The sequence below is a fragment of the Hydra vulgaris genome, chromosome 09 (assembly GCF_038396675.1).
Source record: "Hydra vulgaris chromosome 09, alternate assembly HydraT2T_AEP".
Classification (NCBI taxonomy): Eukaryota; Metazoa; Cnidaria; class Hydrozoa; order Anthoathecata; family Hydridae; genus Hydra; species Hydra vulgaris.
The window spans coordinates 46,696,099-46,715,310 of record NC_088928.1 but is presented as its reverse complement, the minus strand read 5'-3'; the positions used below and the strand labels follow the sequence as shown (position 1 = coordinate 46,715,310).

Genomic DNA, 19,212 nt, shown 5'->3' with positions numbered 1-19,212 from the left:
ACGCCCTGCAAAGAAACCGCTGATTTCACTAAAAAACCAGAAGAAAAGACTCCTGTTTGCTACATCACATATTGACTGGAACGTGCAGAAATGGCGAACTGTTCTGTTCAGTGATGAACCGAAGTTCAACATCATTAGGAGCGATGACATTTGCTGTGTATGTCGACCGGTTGGAAAATGTCCTGATTTACGTTACTGCCATAAGACCGTGAAGCTTGGCAATTTAATGGTCTGGGGGTGTTTTTCTGCTAACGGTCTAGGTCCAATACATCGAAACGATGGAATAATGGACCGTTTCATGTCTAAAAATATCCTGAAAGATGTTATGTTACCTCATGCTGAATGGAATATGCCAATAAAATGGGTTTTTCAGCAAGACAACGATCCGAAACACACTGCAAAAGTAGTCAAGCAGTGGTTTCAAGACAACCACCTATCGGTGATGGATTGGCCGCCTCAATCTCCGGATCTCAACCCTATCGAGAACCTGTGGGAGATCATCAACCGCAGAATTAATCGGGAAGGTGTTCGTAATAAGGATCAACTGTTTGAACAAATCCAAAAGGGCTGGGCAGCGATTCCACAAAGTTTCATTGATCACCTGATTGAATCTATGCCTCGAAGATGCAAGATGCCTCGAATCCTTTGATGTCGAAGATCAACAACAAAGAATTTGCCACGAAATATTGATAGTGAAATACAGCTTGGTCAACATTTTGTTGATTTGCACTTGTTTTGTCCAGAAGGAAATCAACTTTTTTTTATACTTTTGATTAATTCATTAATCTTCGTGTACAAATAATGAACTTTGTGATGAATAAAACATGAAGAACTTTGTCTCTAATCAGTTAAATAGTTATTTCTCTAAATTGAAAAAATGCAGCACTTTTATATAAAGAAACTAAATTAGCATTATTTGGTTGCACTCGTTTTGTCCGATACTGTATATATATATATATATATATATATATATATATATATATATATATATATATATATATATATATATATATATATATATATATATATATATATATATATATATATATATATATATAGTAATGAAATATATAAGTTAGTACTATGGATTTTGATAATAATTGGCGCTTAGTTTGGGTCGATTTAGAAATGACTGGGCTTGATGTTGACAAAGATCATATTATTGAAATGGCTGTTCTTATTACAGACCCTGATTTAAATATTATTGCTGAAGGTCCGGATATCATTATAAACCAACCTGAAAGTATTCTTCAGAAAATGGGTGATTGGTGTAAAGAACAACATGGAAAATCTGGTAACTTGTGTTTGGTTTTAATTTTCTTTTTTTAATTTTATCAAAAAAAACTTTTTTAATGCTTGATGTTTTTTTTGTAAGATAAACACAGTGTTAGCAAAAGTGTTAGCACATGTAAGCACAGTGTTAGCACATGTAAGCACAGTGTTAGCACATGTAAGCACAGTGTTAGCACATGTAAGCACAGTGTTAGCACATGTAAGCACAGTGTTAACACATGTAAGCACAGTATTAGCACATGTAAGCACAGTGTTAGCAGATTTTACAAATTCAAGTAGTGTAATAAGGTGCAAAGTGTTATACTTGAGAATTTGTTTACTTAATACAGAAAATGTAATAAGTTTAAAAAAAAAATTGAAATTTTTGTGACTTTTTTTTCTAAAATCCTACATTATCTAATTTCTAATATCTTGCTATGATAATCTAAACCAAAATAAAAATTTTTTTTTTAATTTTTTTGTTTTGAAATTTTTATTTTATTTTAAAGTTGCCAATATATGTTAAAGAAAAGAAAATTCTTTTTATCAAATTTAATTTGATTTACTTTTTAATGCTTGTTTATCATTAATTTGAACCTATAAATAAATAAACAAAATTATCATTTTGTTTATTTATTTATAGGTTCAAATTAAAAAATTATTTTTATCTCATTATGAAAGTGCTAATATACAAAAGTGCTTAATGCTTATAACTGTGTATAAATACATTGCCAGATAAACCATAAATAATCCTGTAGGAAAAATTATTTTAAAGAATTTTTTTAGTAAACTTTATGTAACAAATTTATGAAAAATCGTTGTTTTTTTTTTATTAGTTTTAAAATTGCATTTTAACAAAAGTTTTTTTTATTATTATTAACTTTTTAGATTGATCACAGAATGAACATTAATATGAAATGATTATCTAGTTTATGAGTTAACTTATTTATAGCTTCAAATTAATAAATTATTTTTATCTCGTTATAAATGTGCTTATATGCAAAAGTGCTTAATGCTTATAACTGTATATTTTAGAGAATTTTTTTAGTGAACTTTAAATTAAAAAAATTAAAAAAATAAAACCTGCACCACTAAACTAAAGAACTGAAGATACAAGAGCGAACAATTAACAGTTCAATGATATATACGCTATATCATGGTTTTTCATTCAAAATATTTTTAGGGCCTCGAAAATTGATTTGGCCTAGGGCTGCCAAGGGTGTAAATCTGGCCCTGGTTTTGCTTACTTTTCTTGAAAATGTGATAAAATTACATTTTTAATAAGTAGTTTTTATTTAAATTAAAAAAAAATATAAGCTGATTTAATTTTGTTAAATAATAATTTACAATAAGAGATTTCTAAAAAAAAAACTATTTAGAAAATGAATAATTTTTTATTATAAAAAAACTTTATCATATAGGTCAAAACGACATTTGAAATAAATTACATATATGTATTAGTTTGCCTTATGTTTGCCTTGTATTAGTGTAGGTTTTTCACTATTTTACACAAAATTATTTTATTAAAAATATTTTGCAACCTTTGTTTACCTTTTCTTAGTATTTTTTAGTTTAAAAAAAGTAGAGAAACAAAAACTGATCAAAAATAATTTAAGCATTAAATCATGGTTACAAAATTTAAAAGTATTTATGATTAAGTGATGACACAATATATGATGACATAATTATAACTAGTAACTATCAATAATAGTGTAATTATTATTAATGACATCATTATTAATAATTTTATCATCATTTTCTCCAATGACGTTCTAGCTTATTGTTCCTAACGCTGACAGATTTTTAATGATATTACAATTATAATAGTGATTTCAGACCAAATCTTATGCCATGAGTTATATAAGAGCAACTTAGACATATCTGACAGTATTTTCGTTGTTTACCTGGTAATATCAGCAGAAAAAGAAATGTATTCATAGTAGTAATCCATCTATTCCTGAGGCAGCCTTCAGTTGTTCCAATTAGAGCATAATCCATAAGCTCAAGTTTCTCTTTTTTAAGATTGACATTAAGTAAATACATAGAACATTCATAGTACATAGAACATTCATAGTACGTAGAACTTTTGTTGTTACATTCACAACTAGTCATAGAAGAAACACAATGTTTGTGTTTTTGTAGCACTTTTATCATAGTTTTGTCACTTTTGCAAAATTATTAATCAAAACTTCTTAATTTGATGTTTTAAAGGATAAGTAAAAAGATGATTGTAAATGAAGCTTTGGCTGGTGTGTGGAAAAATGATAAATCTAATATAAAAATTTTGTGGTGGTATTGACTTTGTTAATAGTATCTTAAGGAGAAGTCCATGATGCTGTCTACTGCAATAAACACCAACTTTTTTACACTTACAATCGTAGCAGATTTTAGGGAATTTTTAAAACAATTTTTTTGTTTTTTTATTGACTTAAACAAAAGGTTTGCTACTGCCAACAACTATATCTTGTCAAATAAACATGAACAACAAATATGTGTACAAGAAACGAATGAAAATAAAAATGTTTAATTTTGAGAACTGATGAGATTTTTTTATGGTTAAAGCAACTTTGAAATTTCAATTTCAGAATTTTATTACTCAAGCTTCATTTATTCCAAGGATCAATCAAATTTTGGTGATACTGAAAAATAAAGTCAAGCTGGCTCTTTATCTTTCGAAATAAGAAACATCTAATAAAAAATTATAAATGAAAGAAACAGCTTTTATGTAAAAAAAATAGATAAACAATTTCACCTGTTACAGATAAGAACCTTAGTCAGAACAGGCTGTGTCAACCAGCATAACAAAAAAGGCAACAAACATCTACAACAGTAAAAATTATATGCCATGCTTTAAAACAATTGTAACATTAATCCCCAAAGTGTTTTGAAATGTCTTTCAATTTTTTTCTCTAAATTTGTTCGATTCATTAGTCTGGGAAACTAATTGTTATTAGCGTGTCAACAACAAGCAAAGATGTCAAAACAAACGTGACGTGATGTCTGTGTTCATAATCAAGGCCTTTTTTAGAATGAAAATGGCAATGGGAATGGTTAGACTGTCACAGGAACTTGACCATTGGTGTCTTTTTAAGATTTGACCACTAGTGTCTATTATGAATATTAAATCCTTGGTTTTCTACAATAATTGCCAAATTTCTTGATATCTCCAATTTGCTAATGACAACTCAGATTAAAATGCTTTCCTTTTAATACTTATAAAAAGTTGTAGAGTTATAAACTCAAAACCACTTATTATTCTTCCAAACAATTCAAGTAAGTTTAATGAAATATATGCCAATGTAATTTTCATGCAATATATGTCAAGGAATCTAACATATAACACAAGGAGTATAAAGTATATGTCTAATATATGCTTATGGTCATTATAATAAGTTGTATAACATCTATCAGTATGCACAAATTGTAGAAAGTTCTCAAAAGAATGCAATACTGCATACAAAAAGTGTAAAGTGAGTTTCATGGAATTAATATTGTTGTTGTTCATTGGAAAGATAAGTGAGATGTTTATGCTATGTTCTTTATCCAAAGCATCGCTTCACAAATCCTTAACTGTTGTGGAAATCAGGATCCTGTTTAGAAACCCGACATGCCATTTTTAAAATAAGTGATGTTTTGTTTATTTAGGTTTCAAAAAATGTATGGCATTGTAAATATAATACTTTCCATCACTGTCCTATCATTTTAAGTACAGTATGTTGATTTTTACTGTTTACAAATATTAAACTTAGCCACAAAAAGAAACTTAAAGGTGTTTCTAATAATAATGTGAAGTCTAATATTAATATAATTGAGAGAACCAGAGTTCACTCCGTAGTTTTTAATAAAAGGAATGATAGTTCCAGCAGGCAGGATGATATATTTTTGATTCAGATAAGGAAAATATTGAATTTAAAAAAATAAGTTTTGAAAATAAAATGGTATTATGTTCTGCTATTCACTATTCTGTGTTCTAACAAAAACAAGATAGTGAAAGAAATGTTCGCACACACAAGATAATAAAAAAAATTGTTCACACACACAAGATAGTAAAAAAAATGTTTACACACAAGATAGGTAAAAAAAAATGTATACGCATACATGATAGCGAAAAAAGTTACACACAAAAGTATAACTGCCTTAAGTGAAAAAATAACCACAGAAGTCAGACTGGTTTGTCAAGGTTTATATAACTTTTCTGCAGAAACTTTATTTAATTTCTAATAGCTTATTTTATTTATTTTGATTTTTTTGCTGCTTGTTTATAAATTTTTGCATTTAAATGCACTTAGCAAAAGAAAATATAATATTTTTCAGATGTTAATAAAAAAAATTTTCCTTCGAATAAGAAAGTTTCTAGTGGGTCAGACAAAAATTATAATACAATTGAGTAATTAAATAAGAGAGTCATTCTGCTTGAATTTTTTTATTTATTTCACAGTATAATTTTGAGTTATTAAGTTACTATTAGGATAGAAATTAATACCTTAAAAAGACTATCGTCTCGAGCTACATTTAGAACTCCTCTTGCGCTGCTGAACTTTATGTCATTAATTTTAACACAACTAATTGTCCTATTAGTACAATATAGCATTAATTATTTCATATATATTTGACTGTATTTAACATGGCAAGTTATCTACAGTAACTGCATTATTGCCTATGTTAACCTTAGTTTATAAAATAAATTTGGCTCATAACTTTCAGACCAACTGTTGTTTCTTTTTTTGTTATAAAAATATTGATACAAATTTTTATTATTAAAAAAAAATGGTTTACAGTTACTTACAGTTTGACTGCACAAAAATTTGATCTGTATTCTGAAAAACATGTGTATATATAAATATAAAATATGCTTAGATTAACACAAGTTTTTTTTAGTTATAATGAAATATTTAAAATCTGTTTATATCTAACTTATTAAGGTGATTATAAATATGCAATAATTTTTTTTTCAGTTTATATTTTTGAACAGAGTTAGGTACAGAATATTGTTTCTTTCGATTTAATGGCAAGTGTTTTATCGACATCTGATAAGTTATAATTAAAACTTCTAAAAAGTATGCTCATAGAATGTTTAAAACCTGCTGTGAATAAACAGTTTAACCATGTTGTAATAACAGTTTACCTTTTAATTTTAAATCTTTTTAACTTTTACTTCTGTAACTTCCTATTTTTTGTAACTTGTAAAAAAAATTGATTTTTATATAGTTTTACAGGTTTGTTCACATACAATTGCATTTTTATATTGATTTTTAATCACCTTAATAAGTTATATAAACATTTAATTTTAGCTGAAGATGTGTTATGTTAGTCGAAACATGAGTTATTATTTTCTATTAATGAAATGCTTTTAACAATTTTTTCTAATTAAATTCTTTACATTTTTTTGTGTCAAAAGGAAACTTTAGGTGAATGTTTATATAAAGGGTTGAGAATAAAATGGTATTCTGTTTTGGTATTCACTATCCTGTGTTCTGACAAACACAAGATAGTGAAAGAAATGTAATCACACATATATAAATATATATATATATATATATATATATATATATATATATATATATATATAAATATATATATATATATATATATATATATATATATATATATAAACACACACACACACACACACACACATATACATATATATGTATATAAATAAATATATATATATATATATATTGTTTTGTTATTAGGTTTAACGAAAGCTGTCCAAGTATCTCGAGTCACGCTGAAAGAATGTGAGAAGGAAATGATAGGTTTTATATCAAAGTATACCAATAAAGAAAAATGTCTTCTTGCGGGAAACACAGTTCATGTTGATAAAGAGTTTTTAAAAAAATATATGCCAGATTTTATGTCTCTTCTTCATTATAGAATAATTGATGTAAGTACTGTTAAAGAACTTTGTCGGGCATGGTATCCTTTGGAGTATGCTAATGCACCCAAAAAAATAAATTCTCATCGAGCTTTAGCAGACATTAGAGAAAGTGTCGATGAGTTAAAATATTACAGAAAGGCTGTTTTTAAAAGTTCATAATATTTTTCTGAATAAAACTTATATTAATTGATTTATGATATTTTAGTATTGCATACAATAGGTTGCATCATAGACTTTAGCAGATACATATCCTTTCGTCTCACTGCAAAGCGCTGCCTAGCATTGGTTGCTGTTTTATTACGGATATGTGGATTTTCTTAGAAAGCATTTTTTTTTTTCTTAATCAAATCATAAAATGGCAAAAAAAAAATCTTTTAGTATTCTACTGACCCTGAATAAAATTTAGACATTAATTGGGGTAGGGTTGGGTTTCTAATAAAAATTTAGCGGTTAATTTACTGACCCGGTATAAAATTGAAATGTTATTTTCGAGTACAGGTGAAGGGATCTCAGAATGTTAGGTGTTTTTTAGGATTCTGCTAAGCTCCAAATATTTGAGCATAATTTGAAAAGTTGAAAAATACTCCTGCTAGATTGCCAAAAAAATCTAGTAGTTTTTTAACACAGTTTTCATATGTCTTTAGATAAATATTTAGTTCATGCTTTCATTAGGGACTTCAGAATGTCAGGTTAACTAATGTATAGTATTGTTGCCAATATTGCTTAGGTAATCGTGAATTTCTGCATATATTATTTATTTTCAATGCTGAATATATTTTTGGTTCAGTTATGTTTTTCACTTTTTGTGTTCCACCACACAATGTTTGGATAAGGGATCTCAAAACGCTAGGTAAACGAAAGTAAATTAAAAAAAAAAAAGTTATTTGCATTCAATTTCTTCTCGACGTTATGAAATGAATATTCTGCTTACAGTTTCATCAATAAACCTCCTTCAAAACACACTTAGTATGTTTTCTTTGTTTTTTTGAGAAACTAAAGCGCGTTTACTAAAGTAGAGTACAAATACAAAAGTGTGTTTTCATATTTCTTTGCATTAGAAAATAAATAAGAAATAGGAAAGTCCTTTAGAGTTAAACCAACAAGCTAATCAAGATGCAATGTTCTTTAGAGATTTCATAGTGATGAAAAGTAAGCAGTTGAGCGGTGCCGAATAAATAATAAACGTGGTTGGGCTGCAATCAATTTAGGAAGATTCCCACTTATTAAAGATCTTATAACAATTAACAAACGGATTGATGGTGTCATTGTAACTGGAAACGAGAAGGAGTTTTGTTCAATTTTTACAAAAGATGAAAAAGAGTCGTTAGTTTATTAAATGAGAAACAAGAATGGGTAATGTGTACACATAATTGAGAAATGAAACATTTTTTTAATAAACTGTTATAATCTGTAATAAAATCCTAAATTTAATATTGTTCATTAAGAGAACTAAATTCATACTGTTTAGTTTTCTTGAATTGTTATTTCAATAATTTATATAGATGCCTCCAAAGTTTAAACAAGTCGGAGTTGACAAGGATGATGTTGAACGTGTTGGGAGTAAGAAAGCAAGCCTGTAGAAACCTCCGTGGACGTCAGATTATTAAGCTATCGCCAAATGCTCAACGAGCACTCCAAACAAAGAAGCTTAGCAAGTCTTTTTGGAAGCGTTGGGATGCAAAATCAAAATCAAAAGTACATTACCACAAAATCAAAAATAAAAATAAAAATCAAAAGTACATTACCACAAAAATATACAAGAAACTGTATCCATAAATCGTGCATGTAACTACCTCAACGAATTAACTGAAGAATGTAATATTTTCATTGATGCAAATCAATTAGAAACAGGTGTATGGCATGGAGATATAGATACCACTAGAATTTATAATCATGATGAAACCTCCCAGTTTATAAACTATGGAATTGATGAAACTCCAAATGGTTTAGTGTATGCTAGAAGAGGGGAAAGTTGTCAAAAGATGATAAGAGAAAATAAGGAATGTGTAACTATACATCCTTTTGTTTCCATTGGAGGGTATATAGCAATGTGTCACATCGTATTCAAGAGAAAAGGGATTAGTGTCCACATGGCTCCAAAAGAAGTAGTTATAAGAATTCCAAACTTTCTGATCTCCACAAATAACAGTGGAAGTCAGGATTACAGTTCACTTCTAAGTGCATATATCTAATGTTTGACCTCTTTTTAGAAAAAAAACAATGTAAAACGGCCTGCTATTGTCCTATCTGATGGTCACACTTCAAGATTTGACAATGATGTATTGACATTTTTAAGAAGCAAAAAAATTAGACCTTTTATCACTCCACCTAACACAACTGGCGTTTACCAGCCCCTTGATCAAATCAATCAGAAATTGTACTCTGAGTACAGAAGTACTAAATCTTTACTTTATTCTTTGTTTATGATAATCAACAGAGAAGGTTTCATGAATATACTTGCAGAGTTTTATCCAGATTGGGCATCAAAACAAACAATCATAAATGCAGGTAAAAAAAGTTGGCATTTCAAGTGGAGGACTCAGTGTTAAGTGGATGCAGAAAGATAAGTTTTTACGAGTTGAGCTGTGTATTAATGAAAATACCGAAAAAAATCAATTATTAACAGCAGTACCTATTACCCGGTAACGATATTATCTCCAAAAGATGTTCGTTACGGCCAGCAAGATATTGGAAACATAAATACGAAAGTGTCATGGAAGCTTATCAAACGATATCTGATAAATCAATATCACTGGAAGAAATACCTAACTTGTTGTCTGTAACCAAAGTAACACCTAAAATAAACAAAGGAAATGTTAGAGTTACCCAGGTTCACGACTCAATGGAGGGAAAAAAGATATTGGAAACGGTTTCTTCAATCAAGGAAGACAAAGCCCAAAAAGAGAAAGCTAATAACGAAAGGAAACCCAAGCAACAACAACAAATTGAGGCATTCTATAAATGTGAGGAAGAATTTACATGTGGAAAGAATGTTTGTGCAGCAACTTCGAGAATGCTTGTGTTGCCAAAATGTTTTGAAATCTACATGTAGTAAAGCATCATATCGAGGTGAAACAGGCTTAAAACCGAATACAATCAAACGATTTTGTGAAATAGGACACAAAAAATGCTTTCAGTTTGAGTCTAATGAAGATAACGTTGAAGACTTCATTCTTATAACTGATTTTATCCATAATACAACGTAGCATTCTCTATTTGCTGATTTTGGATAAAAGTTTACCTGGATCTTATTTTTATATTTTTTGTACATAATATTTTTTGTTTGTTTGTTAATGTTATTTAAAAAAAAAAGTTATAAAAAGTAATCACTTAAGTTTGTTATATATTTTTTAGATTTGATACCTCAAAACGTTTGGTGCAGCACCTCCGAAGGCTAGGTATTTTAAATGGCGATTTTGAAAAGAAAATTTGATTTATTCTGCGTACGCTTCTTTTTAGCACCGCTTTTGGAGTATTAAGGCAACATTTCTGATAAGGTTCTGCAAACTTATTTTTAGATGGGCTTGAAATATTCAAAATTATTTTTTAACAATGTGTTAATCAAAATTATTTTTTAACAATGTGTTAATAGCTTGTAGACTTTTTTTTAACGTCTCCATACTTTAGACTATTTTTTAAGTATTACATGTAATAGTTTTTTATTTATGACTTAACATTATATTCTTTATTCAGATTATTTAACGCTTTCACAGTTTATTTAAAAAATCTAGTTTTATGTTGGTTTATTTCCAACCTGACATTCTGAGGTCCCACTGCATTCTGAGGTCCTTTTACCTGTAGGGTTGGGCTCCTATTCAAAATTTAAGTGTTAACTGGTAAAAGTTGTTTACCGCTAAAATTCGGAAAACCATATTTTCTAACATTTCAAAAAATCTTATAAAATGTATAAGATTGCGTAACTGCGTAATTAAATTTTTAGTCGTGAAATTCCTATCAAGTAGGCTTTCGAGTTTTTTTTTATAATATATTCTATTAACGCAATTGTTTTAAGTGCTAGCGCTAGATCATATTTTCATTTTTACCAGTATCAAACAGTTTTTTTGAGGGTTTGGAGATTATTTGGAGTATGAAGGTAATTATGAAAGTATACCTTTTATTTGCAAAGTATGTGATTGTCAGAGTGTCATGTTTTGATGAAAACTACCTATAGTAAAATGTTTGTACTGTTGGAGACTTTAAATGGAGAAAAATGTGAACCTAGAGGCAAAATACCATTTTAGAAATAAAGATTTTTTTTTAAATAATATTGATTTTATATCAGGTAAGAATACTTGTAGTACAAAGTCAAGTTTTTTATTTATTTAATTTCGTCATTAAAAAATAAGCTTCTACAATTTTTTTACAACATAAAAACTTAACAATAAAGTTTCGACTAGAGTTGGCAGAAGACATATTCTTATCATCCAGCCCTCTTAATATAACTAAAAAATTCGATAGAAATGAATAAGGAAAGTAGAAACTAAAGACAAAATTGATTTTTCTTAATATAACTAAAAAATTCGATAGAAATGAAAAAGGAAAGTAGAAACTAAAGACAAAATTGATTTAACAATCGATTTACGTTTTGGAGAAAAAATAGAAGAAAAAAAAATTATTATTATTTTTTATTATTATTATTTTTTTTAATTCTCTATTTTATTCTACTTTTATTTTTATTATACACGCACGCACATACACACACACACACACACACACACACACACACACACACACACACACACACACACACACACACACACACACAAATATATGTCCGTTCATATATACATACAAAACCAAATAAATCTGTTTTACATTCCATCTACAAATTGCGTAAGATATAATAAATATTGCATTTACAAATTGCGTTATTATTGTTAAATAGAATAATATCAAACATGTTTTAAAAACCATACAATATAATTAAGATGTTGGGTCAATTTATAAGACATTAAATAATTAAGATTATCAAAAATTTTTAATAAAAGGATAGTAATTGCTTTGTATCAAAATCAAATAAGTGTTGTTTTGTTGCACGTTTAAAATGTTGAGTTAAAGTTAAAGTTTTTATATTACTTGCTAAAAGCAAGTTCCATAACCGCGGCCCTCCATAACCGCGGTCCTCGGCAAGATATCAAAAAATCAGCTTGTATTTAGTTTCGTATTTGTGGATTAAAAAAAAAAAGTATGTTTGGAAAATGCTTGGTAGCATACATTTTTAAATTTAAACATAAAAATAAGTATATTAAGAATATTTATTTCATAGACATTATGCACTTCAATTTCTCTTAGTAGTGGTCTGGCACAAGCCCATTTATTTGCATTTAACATCAAGTGACTTGCTCGTTTTTGTACTTTGTAGATTGTATTTAACTTTGAAGGATAAGTACTTGCCCAGATAACGTTGCAGTAGTTGATGTAGCTATGAATAAATGCAAAATAAATATTTTTTAAACGATTTGTGTTCAGGAGATGTTTTGTTTTGTACATAATACCAATAATTTTAGATATTTTATTTTCTATTTCTATTTCTTTGATATGATTTATTTTCTATTTCTATTTCGTTGATATGATTACTCCAGCTAATACGTTCATTAAGAATTACGCCTAAAAACTTGATTGAGTATTCTCGTTTAAGTTTTGTTTTATCAATTAGTAAATCAGGTAGTTTTAAGGGGAGGGTTTCAGATTTTGATAATTTTGTAAAAAGAATATATTTCCTTTTTTCGACATTTAAAGAAAGTTTGTTAGCCTTAAACCACTCGTTCAGGTTCTCAAGCTCTTGATTAACAGTGTTAAATAGTAGGCTAATGTTTGTGTGGCTAAAGAATACTTGAGTATCATCAACAAAAAGGACAAAGTTAAGTATGTTAGAAGATAAGTAGGTATCGTTAATGTAAATGAGGAATGACAATGGTCCAAGAATTGATCCTTGTGGGACCCCACAAGTAATGTTTTCAAGTCTTGTTACATTGTTGTTATATGATAAAGATTGTTTCCGATTATTAAGGTAAGAGCGAAATCATTTTAAATTGTTATTTCTTATTCCATAATTATACAGTTTATAAAGAAGAATCTCATGGTCAACTGAGTCAAACGCTTTTGAAAGATCGAGAAAAACCCCAAGAGTGTATTTATTGTTGTCAAACCTATTTAAAATTTCGTTGATAAGTTTGGCTACAGCTTGTTCTGTTGAATGGTGTTTTTGAAAACCATGTTGGTCATTATTTAGCAGGTGGTGGTTTACCAGATAGTTGTTAAGTCTATTGTGCATTATGCGCTCTAATATTTTTGAAATGCACGGCAAAATAGAAATAGGCCCGTAGTTAGAAGTTTATCCATTATACCTCAATTTACTCTGGTAAAACTTTGTATCAAAGATAATTTGCTTTTGAATGGTTTTATAACGTATAAATGCAAGTAAATACAAACGTTTTTTTTTTTAATTTTAATGTGCCATAAAGACCTAATGGTCTTATCACCGAGCACGGCTGAAGAGCATTTAACTAGCAAATTCACGCCTTCTTTATTAATGTCGTTTTTCTGGTCACAGCCGGTATTTATCCTAAGACTTCTTGGTACTGAGCAAGAACTACTGCGCCACGACTGCTTAATTAATTCGCCTTGTGTACATAATTTTTTTTTTTATGTTTTTTCATAGTTAATTAAGGCTAATTATTTTCTTATATAGTAATAGTGAATGTTTTTAGGATAAATTTTACAACGCTCTGAATAAATACGAATTTAAAAAGTAGTGTTTTATTACAAGCTGACAATAATGCTGACTCATCTTTTACTCAAGCTGAGTCAGCATTTTTTTTTAAAAAAACTCTTGACACAATAACTTAAATGTATATAATATGAAATCGGTACACTGATAAATTATGTATGTAATTACATACAGTTAAGTCGATAAGTTGGATAAGTTGAATACCGATTAATTCGAACTTTTGTTATCTTGAACTGTTTCATTTGGTCTCTTGAAATCGTCTAATAAACAAATGATAAGTTTTTAGATACATTTAATTTATGTACATTGAGGATTCTCATTTGATTAAAATATGTTGAGGAATGTGAGAGCCGATCCGCTGAATTTATTAAAGGGTTCGCATGTTTTTGAAGGCAGTAAAAGCATTGTAATTTGCTTTTATTAGTGCTTTGCCAAGCAATTACTCCATAATTTATATAACTATATATAAATAAGTAATAATGTTTAGTTGAAAACGTTTTTCGGGGAGAGAGAGTGAAAAAGAATAAATTTTGTTTTGCTTACATTTAAAGTTAACATGTTACATTTAAACCAGTTAAATACGTTTTAAAGTCTTTCATTCATCATAGAAAATAGTAGACAGATAAAGATGGATGCAGAGAAATAAGTTTGTGTTATCAGCAAACATAATACTTAAAAGATTTGATGATTTATGCCAGCCATGGATAAAGGGGAGACCAGGGCTAGTTGCCTGTGTTTTTACTCTTTGAGGTCTGTAGTCCTATCGGCAAATAATTTTGTAAATATTAAAGCGCATTCTTGAAGAGTATGAATTTAGGTAACATTTTAACTAGCATTCATTATAAAAAATTTTTTCGGGACCTCAAAACAAAGAACAAAAAAAGTTAGCCAACTTACCCCACCCCGGGGTAAGTTGGCGCAAACTATATAAATGATTATTGATGCACTATTAAATGCAAATATTGTAGAAACTTTTTTTACTATTTATTTTAGTAACAATTATAAGCCAAAAATTTAATATTACTTTTAGCTGCTACCAAATATATATATATTTTTTTTGTAGAAAGTAAATTTTAAAAATATTGGTAAAAATTAAAAATAAAATAATAATTAATTTTATAAAAATATATATATATTTTTTTCCATAGTATATGCTATGAGCCAACTTATCCCGTGAAAATTTTACCAACTTACCCCCAAAAGCCTTTTTTTCAATAAACAGTCTATATATCCCGAAAAACAGCAACTATTGAAAAAAAGTCTGGCTATAGTGAATGATGAAATGGGTAATTAGGAAGGTTCTCTGTAATTTTTGTCGATTTCTTATAAAGACTCTGAAGATAAACGCAGTTCGTCAACTTATCCCTGCTGCCAACTAGCCCCGTTCCCCTCAATATTAAAAGCAAAAGTAGTTTTAATATGGAACATTGCAAAACACCACAGAAAACATTTAAAAACTGTTTATGATTAAGGTTATTACAAAAAAAATGTGTTTACTGTTAAATAAATAATTCTGAAATCATTTACAAACTTTTTCATTTATTCCATAATAATTAAGTTTATAAAGTAAAATATCGGGATCGACAGTATTTGGCAGTATAAAATGCCTTTAATTGATTAAGATTCCAAATGTAAAATTGAAATTTTTCAAAAGAAATAAAAATTTCACGTACCAACAGAATGACTCATGTTCAGTTGAGTTATTTTCTTAAAGTCAAACTGATTGGTGTATAACTGATTATTTAAACTAAAATAATTAAATATTCAATAGTACATGAATCTTTGAATTTTAAAAAATATAGAATTAATATATGAATTTTAAAAAATATAGGCTCAAGTATTTTTTATAATATTGTCTGCGATAGGGCGATATATAAGATATATCCCAGTGAAAAATAAAACCGCGTCCCACATGGGTTACGCGTGGGTTCCGTGTGGGATTGATGGGATTTATGTGGGACGGATTTTCCCATGTGGTATCCGTATGGAAATTTGTCACCTCAAACCCATGTGGGTAATCCCACATGGGATTACCCACATGGGTTACATGTGGGAACCATATGGTATTTACACACATTGGAAATCCCACGTGGGTTTCCTGTGGGATTTGCATGGGAATTAATTTAAAAGCTGGAAACTAAAAAAAAAATTTTTAAATCGACATTGCATTGCGTTACGTTTATATTGTGTGAAAATATTTTATATTAATAAAGAGAATGGCAAGAAAGTATGTAAGTACCACGAATAATTTTTATCTTTCTTTATAGAAATAAGATTAAGATTTGTGCAAATAGACGTATTATTAGGATAATATTATAGTTATTTGAATATAGATCTTGAGTAAATTATTTGCAAACAATTAACTGATGCAAGTTGAAATGTTGTCAAAAACCAATCTTGCATGCATGGGACACTGCAGTGTCCCACAAAGAAATGCAGGTTTGAAAGTCAAAGAATTCACAATTTTCTTTATTAAAAAAAGAAAAAAATAGGATGGAGATGGGTTTCTGTAACTTTTTTTATGCTCCAAAACTTTTAACTTTAGATATAATAAGGTCCTTAAGACTTGAGGGACTTACGAACTACATTGAGGAACAAAAACAGGATATTTACAGAAACTTTTCAATTTTTAATCTGGAGTACCACAGTGCTATTGTGAATAAAGCCTCTGGGTCCAGTTTTCAAAGTAATATGATCTAAGTAATGTTTAAATATAGGGTTGCCAGATTTTCACAAAGACAAACCGGGACAATAAAAATTTTTTTAAGAAAATAAAAATTTATTCAAAAACATTAAAAATTCATTGTAACAAAAAAACTTAATATATAAATTATATATTAAGTTTTTAATATTATATAATATAATATTAATTGAAAAACGTCAATAAAATTAAAAAAACTTAAAATTAATAACACAAAAATAAAGGAACTAAGTATTTTTAATACAAAAGCGTGGAAATGCATTATTAAAATACTCCTAATCATATTTACGGCTTGATCTTGCCTCCTTTAACAAATTTGTATTTTTTAATATGTATTCATGCATTTCGTAACAATTAAATGTAAAATTAACGACGCATTTTAATATTGCTTCTACAGTCTCCGGTAGTAACCGATTTCTTTCATCCGACCATTGAATTTCCATTAGGGAAAATATGCGCTCCACATTTGCATTATGGCCAGGAATACAAAATAAATATTCACATATTTTAAAAATATCGATATATTGTTCTGCAAATTCAGTTTCCATTTTGGACAAAATAAAACTCCATTTTTCGGAGGTTAATTTCTGCACCCATTCATTTCCTTCTCTATTTTTTTCTTCTGACATTATGGTTGAAACGGTTTGAATTTGGCTGAATAGGAACGTATCATTTAAAATTATATTTTTTTCTTTTAGGTAGTTAAAAGTTTCTAATACTTTCTCCCATTCTGGATTTTCTTTTAAACTCATCCATGAAAACACCGAATACTTTTTTAATGGCGTGATCCATTTGGTTAAATAAGTAACAAATGTTTCATAAAATTGAATTGTGTCATTATGAAACTGCTTAATTTCCACCATACTCGATAAACCAGATTCTTCATTTTTTCTTAAAATTATCGTAACACTTGCGGGTAAAAATTTTGAATCACTTTTTTTTTCTACAATTTGTACAGTTACTTCTAAAACATCTAAAATTTCAATAACTGACATACAACATCTCTCAATTTTTAAAATTTGATTATGAACTGAGCTAGCTTGGCTATGTACAAACCAAAGATATGCCTCACTCAGAGAATTGTTAAAAAATTCCAGTTGTGATTTTGGTGGTTTCTCTTCGGGTTCTGATAAAAAAAACGATTTTAAGGCTTCAAATATCTTTAAAATTCTTTCTATTGCTGGCAAAAGCGAAAGCCATCTTGTTTTTGAATAAGAAAGCACTGCTTGGTATTCCAATTTAACGAATTCACAAAATTCTTTTAAACGTTCAGTTCTACCGGTATATATTGAAAAATAGTTGAATATTTTATAAACGATTGAGTCAATATCACAAGATAATTGACCAGTAGATATTTGCATAGTATTGTTTAAAATATGTGCAGGACAACCTATACCTTCAATATCGGTACCTAATTGGTCCTTTAATTTTGTGAAAACATTGTTTCTTCCTAATCTTGCTACACCACCAAAATTGACATTAGCATTGTCTCCACAAAATGCTACACATTTTTTTAAATCCACTTTGTGATCCTTCAAAATTTGGATACAAAAATTTGAAATAATTTCTGAAGTTTCACCATTTAAATTCTCCAATTTTAAAAGCTTCACATTAATTCCATTTTTATTAAAATATTGAATAACTAGTGGGTACATTTTTTCCGCTTTGTGGTTACTGGCATCCGTACTAATACTATAAAATGAACACATTGATAATTCATTCAAAATTATTTCTAATGTATGTGGGGCTTTTGTAATTAATTTTGTTATTTTAGTTCTACCAGCTGAATACTTTGCAGCTAATTTTGAATCACTAAATAGCTTGGGTATTAATTTGTTAACACAATCCGTTGAATTAAAAGACTGGTGGTGTTTTACAACATGATATGCAAAACATAATTCGTTAGCAATTACCTTGTCTTCATCGGTACTATCACGTTTTACAAAAAATGTTGTCAAAGGTTTTTTACACATGCTTGAAGATGCAACTGCAGATTTGTGTTTCTAGCTATTGATATGATCTTTAATATCAGACAAACCACCATGACTGATACTAAAATTCGAATTACAATGCTTGCAAAACGCTTCTGTGTCAAATTTGCCTTTTTTAACAAAAGGAAATTGCTCTGTATATTTTTGTAGAAATTTACACTTTCTTTTTGGCATTTGGTAACTATATAAAAAAATAAACTCACATATTTTTAAATATGTGAGTTTTTTAATAGCTTTAAATATTGTAAATAAAAAAGTAATTTTCCCACGACGGCCACAGATTAAATTAAACAAAAACAAAACTTAACCATCTGTCATTTATAACAATAACAAACTACCCAACAGGAAAATTTTTATATTAAAACCCATCGAACAAGAAAGGCAAAGCTAATTCGATTTCGAAAATTCGAAAAAGTGTGATAAATAGTTTTAATTTTTTTTTGCAATATTGCAATGCAAAAAAACCGGGACAATTGAGCGTCCCGAAGACCTCTTTCGGGACACGGGACAATGATCTCAAAACCGGGACAATCCCGGAAAACCGGGACGTGAAACAATCAACAGTAGAACGTAGACGACCAAGAGTAAGAAAAAACAAAATTACGAAAAATGAAAAAAAACATGCAAAGGATTTTGC

The 19,212-nt window shown here is 28.5% G+C and overlaps 2 protein-coding genes across 2 annotated transcripts in view; one reads left to right on the top strand and one right to left on the bottom strand.

Moving 5' to 3' along the window:
• LOC101238105 (nucleolus and neural progenitor protein) overlaps window positions 1-19,212 on the bottom strand; it is a 110,664-nt gene that overhangs the window by 59,567 nt on the left and 31,885 nt on the right. The window lies entirely within an intron of this gene.
• LOC100209050 (oligoribonuclease, mitochondrial) lies at window positions 1,032-7,343 on the top strand. The gene is made up of 2 exons (XM_065805885.1): window positions 1,032-1,294; window positions 6,969-7,343. The coding sequence occupies exons 1-2, from the start codon at window positions 1,084-1,086 to the stop codon at window positions 7,310-7,312; spliced, it is 555 nt and encodes a 184-aa protein (XP_065661957.1). The 5' UTR covers window positions 1,032-1,083; the 3' UTR covers window positions 7,313-7,343.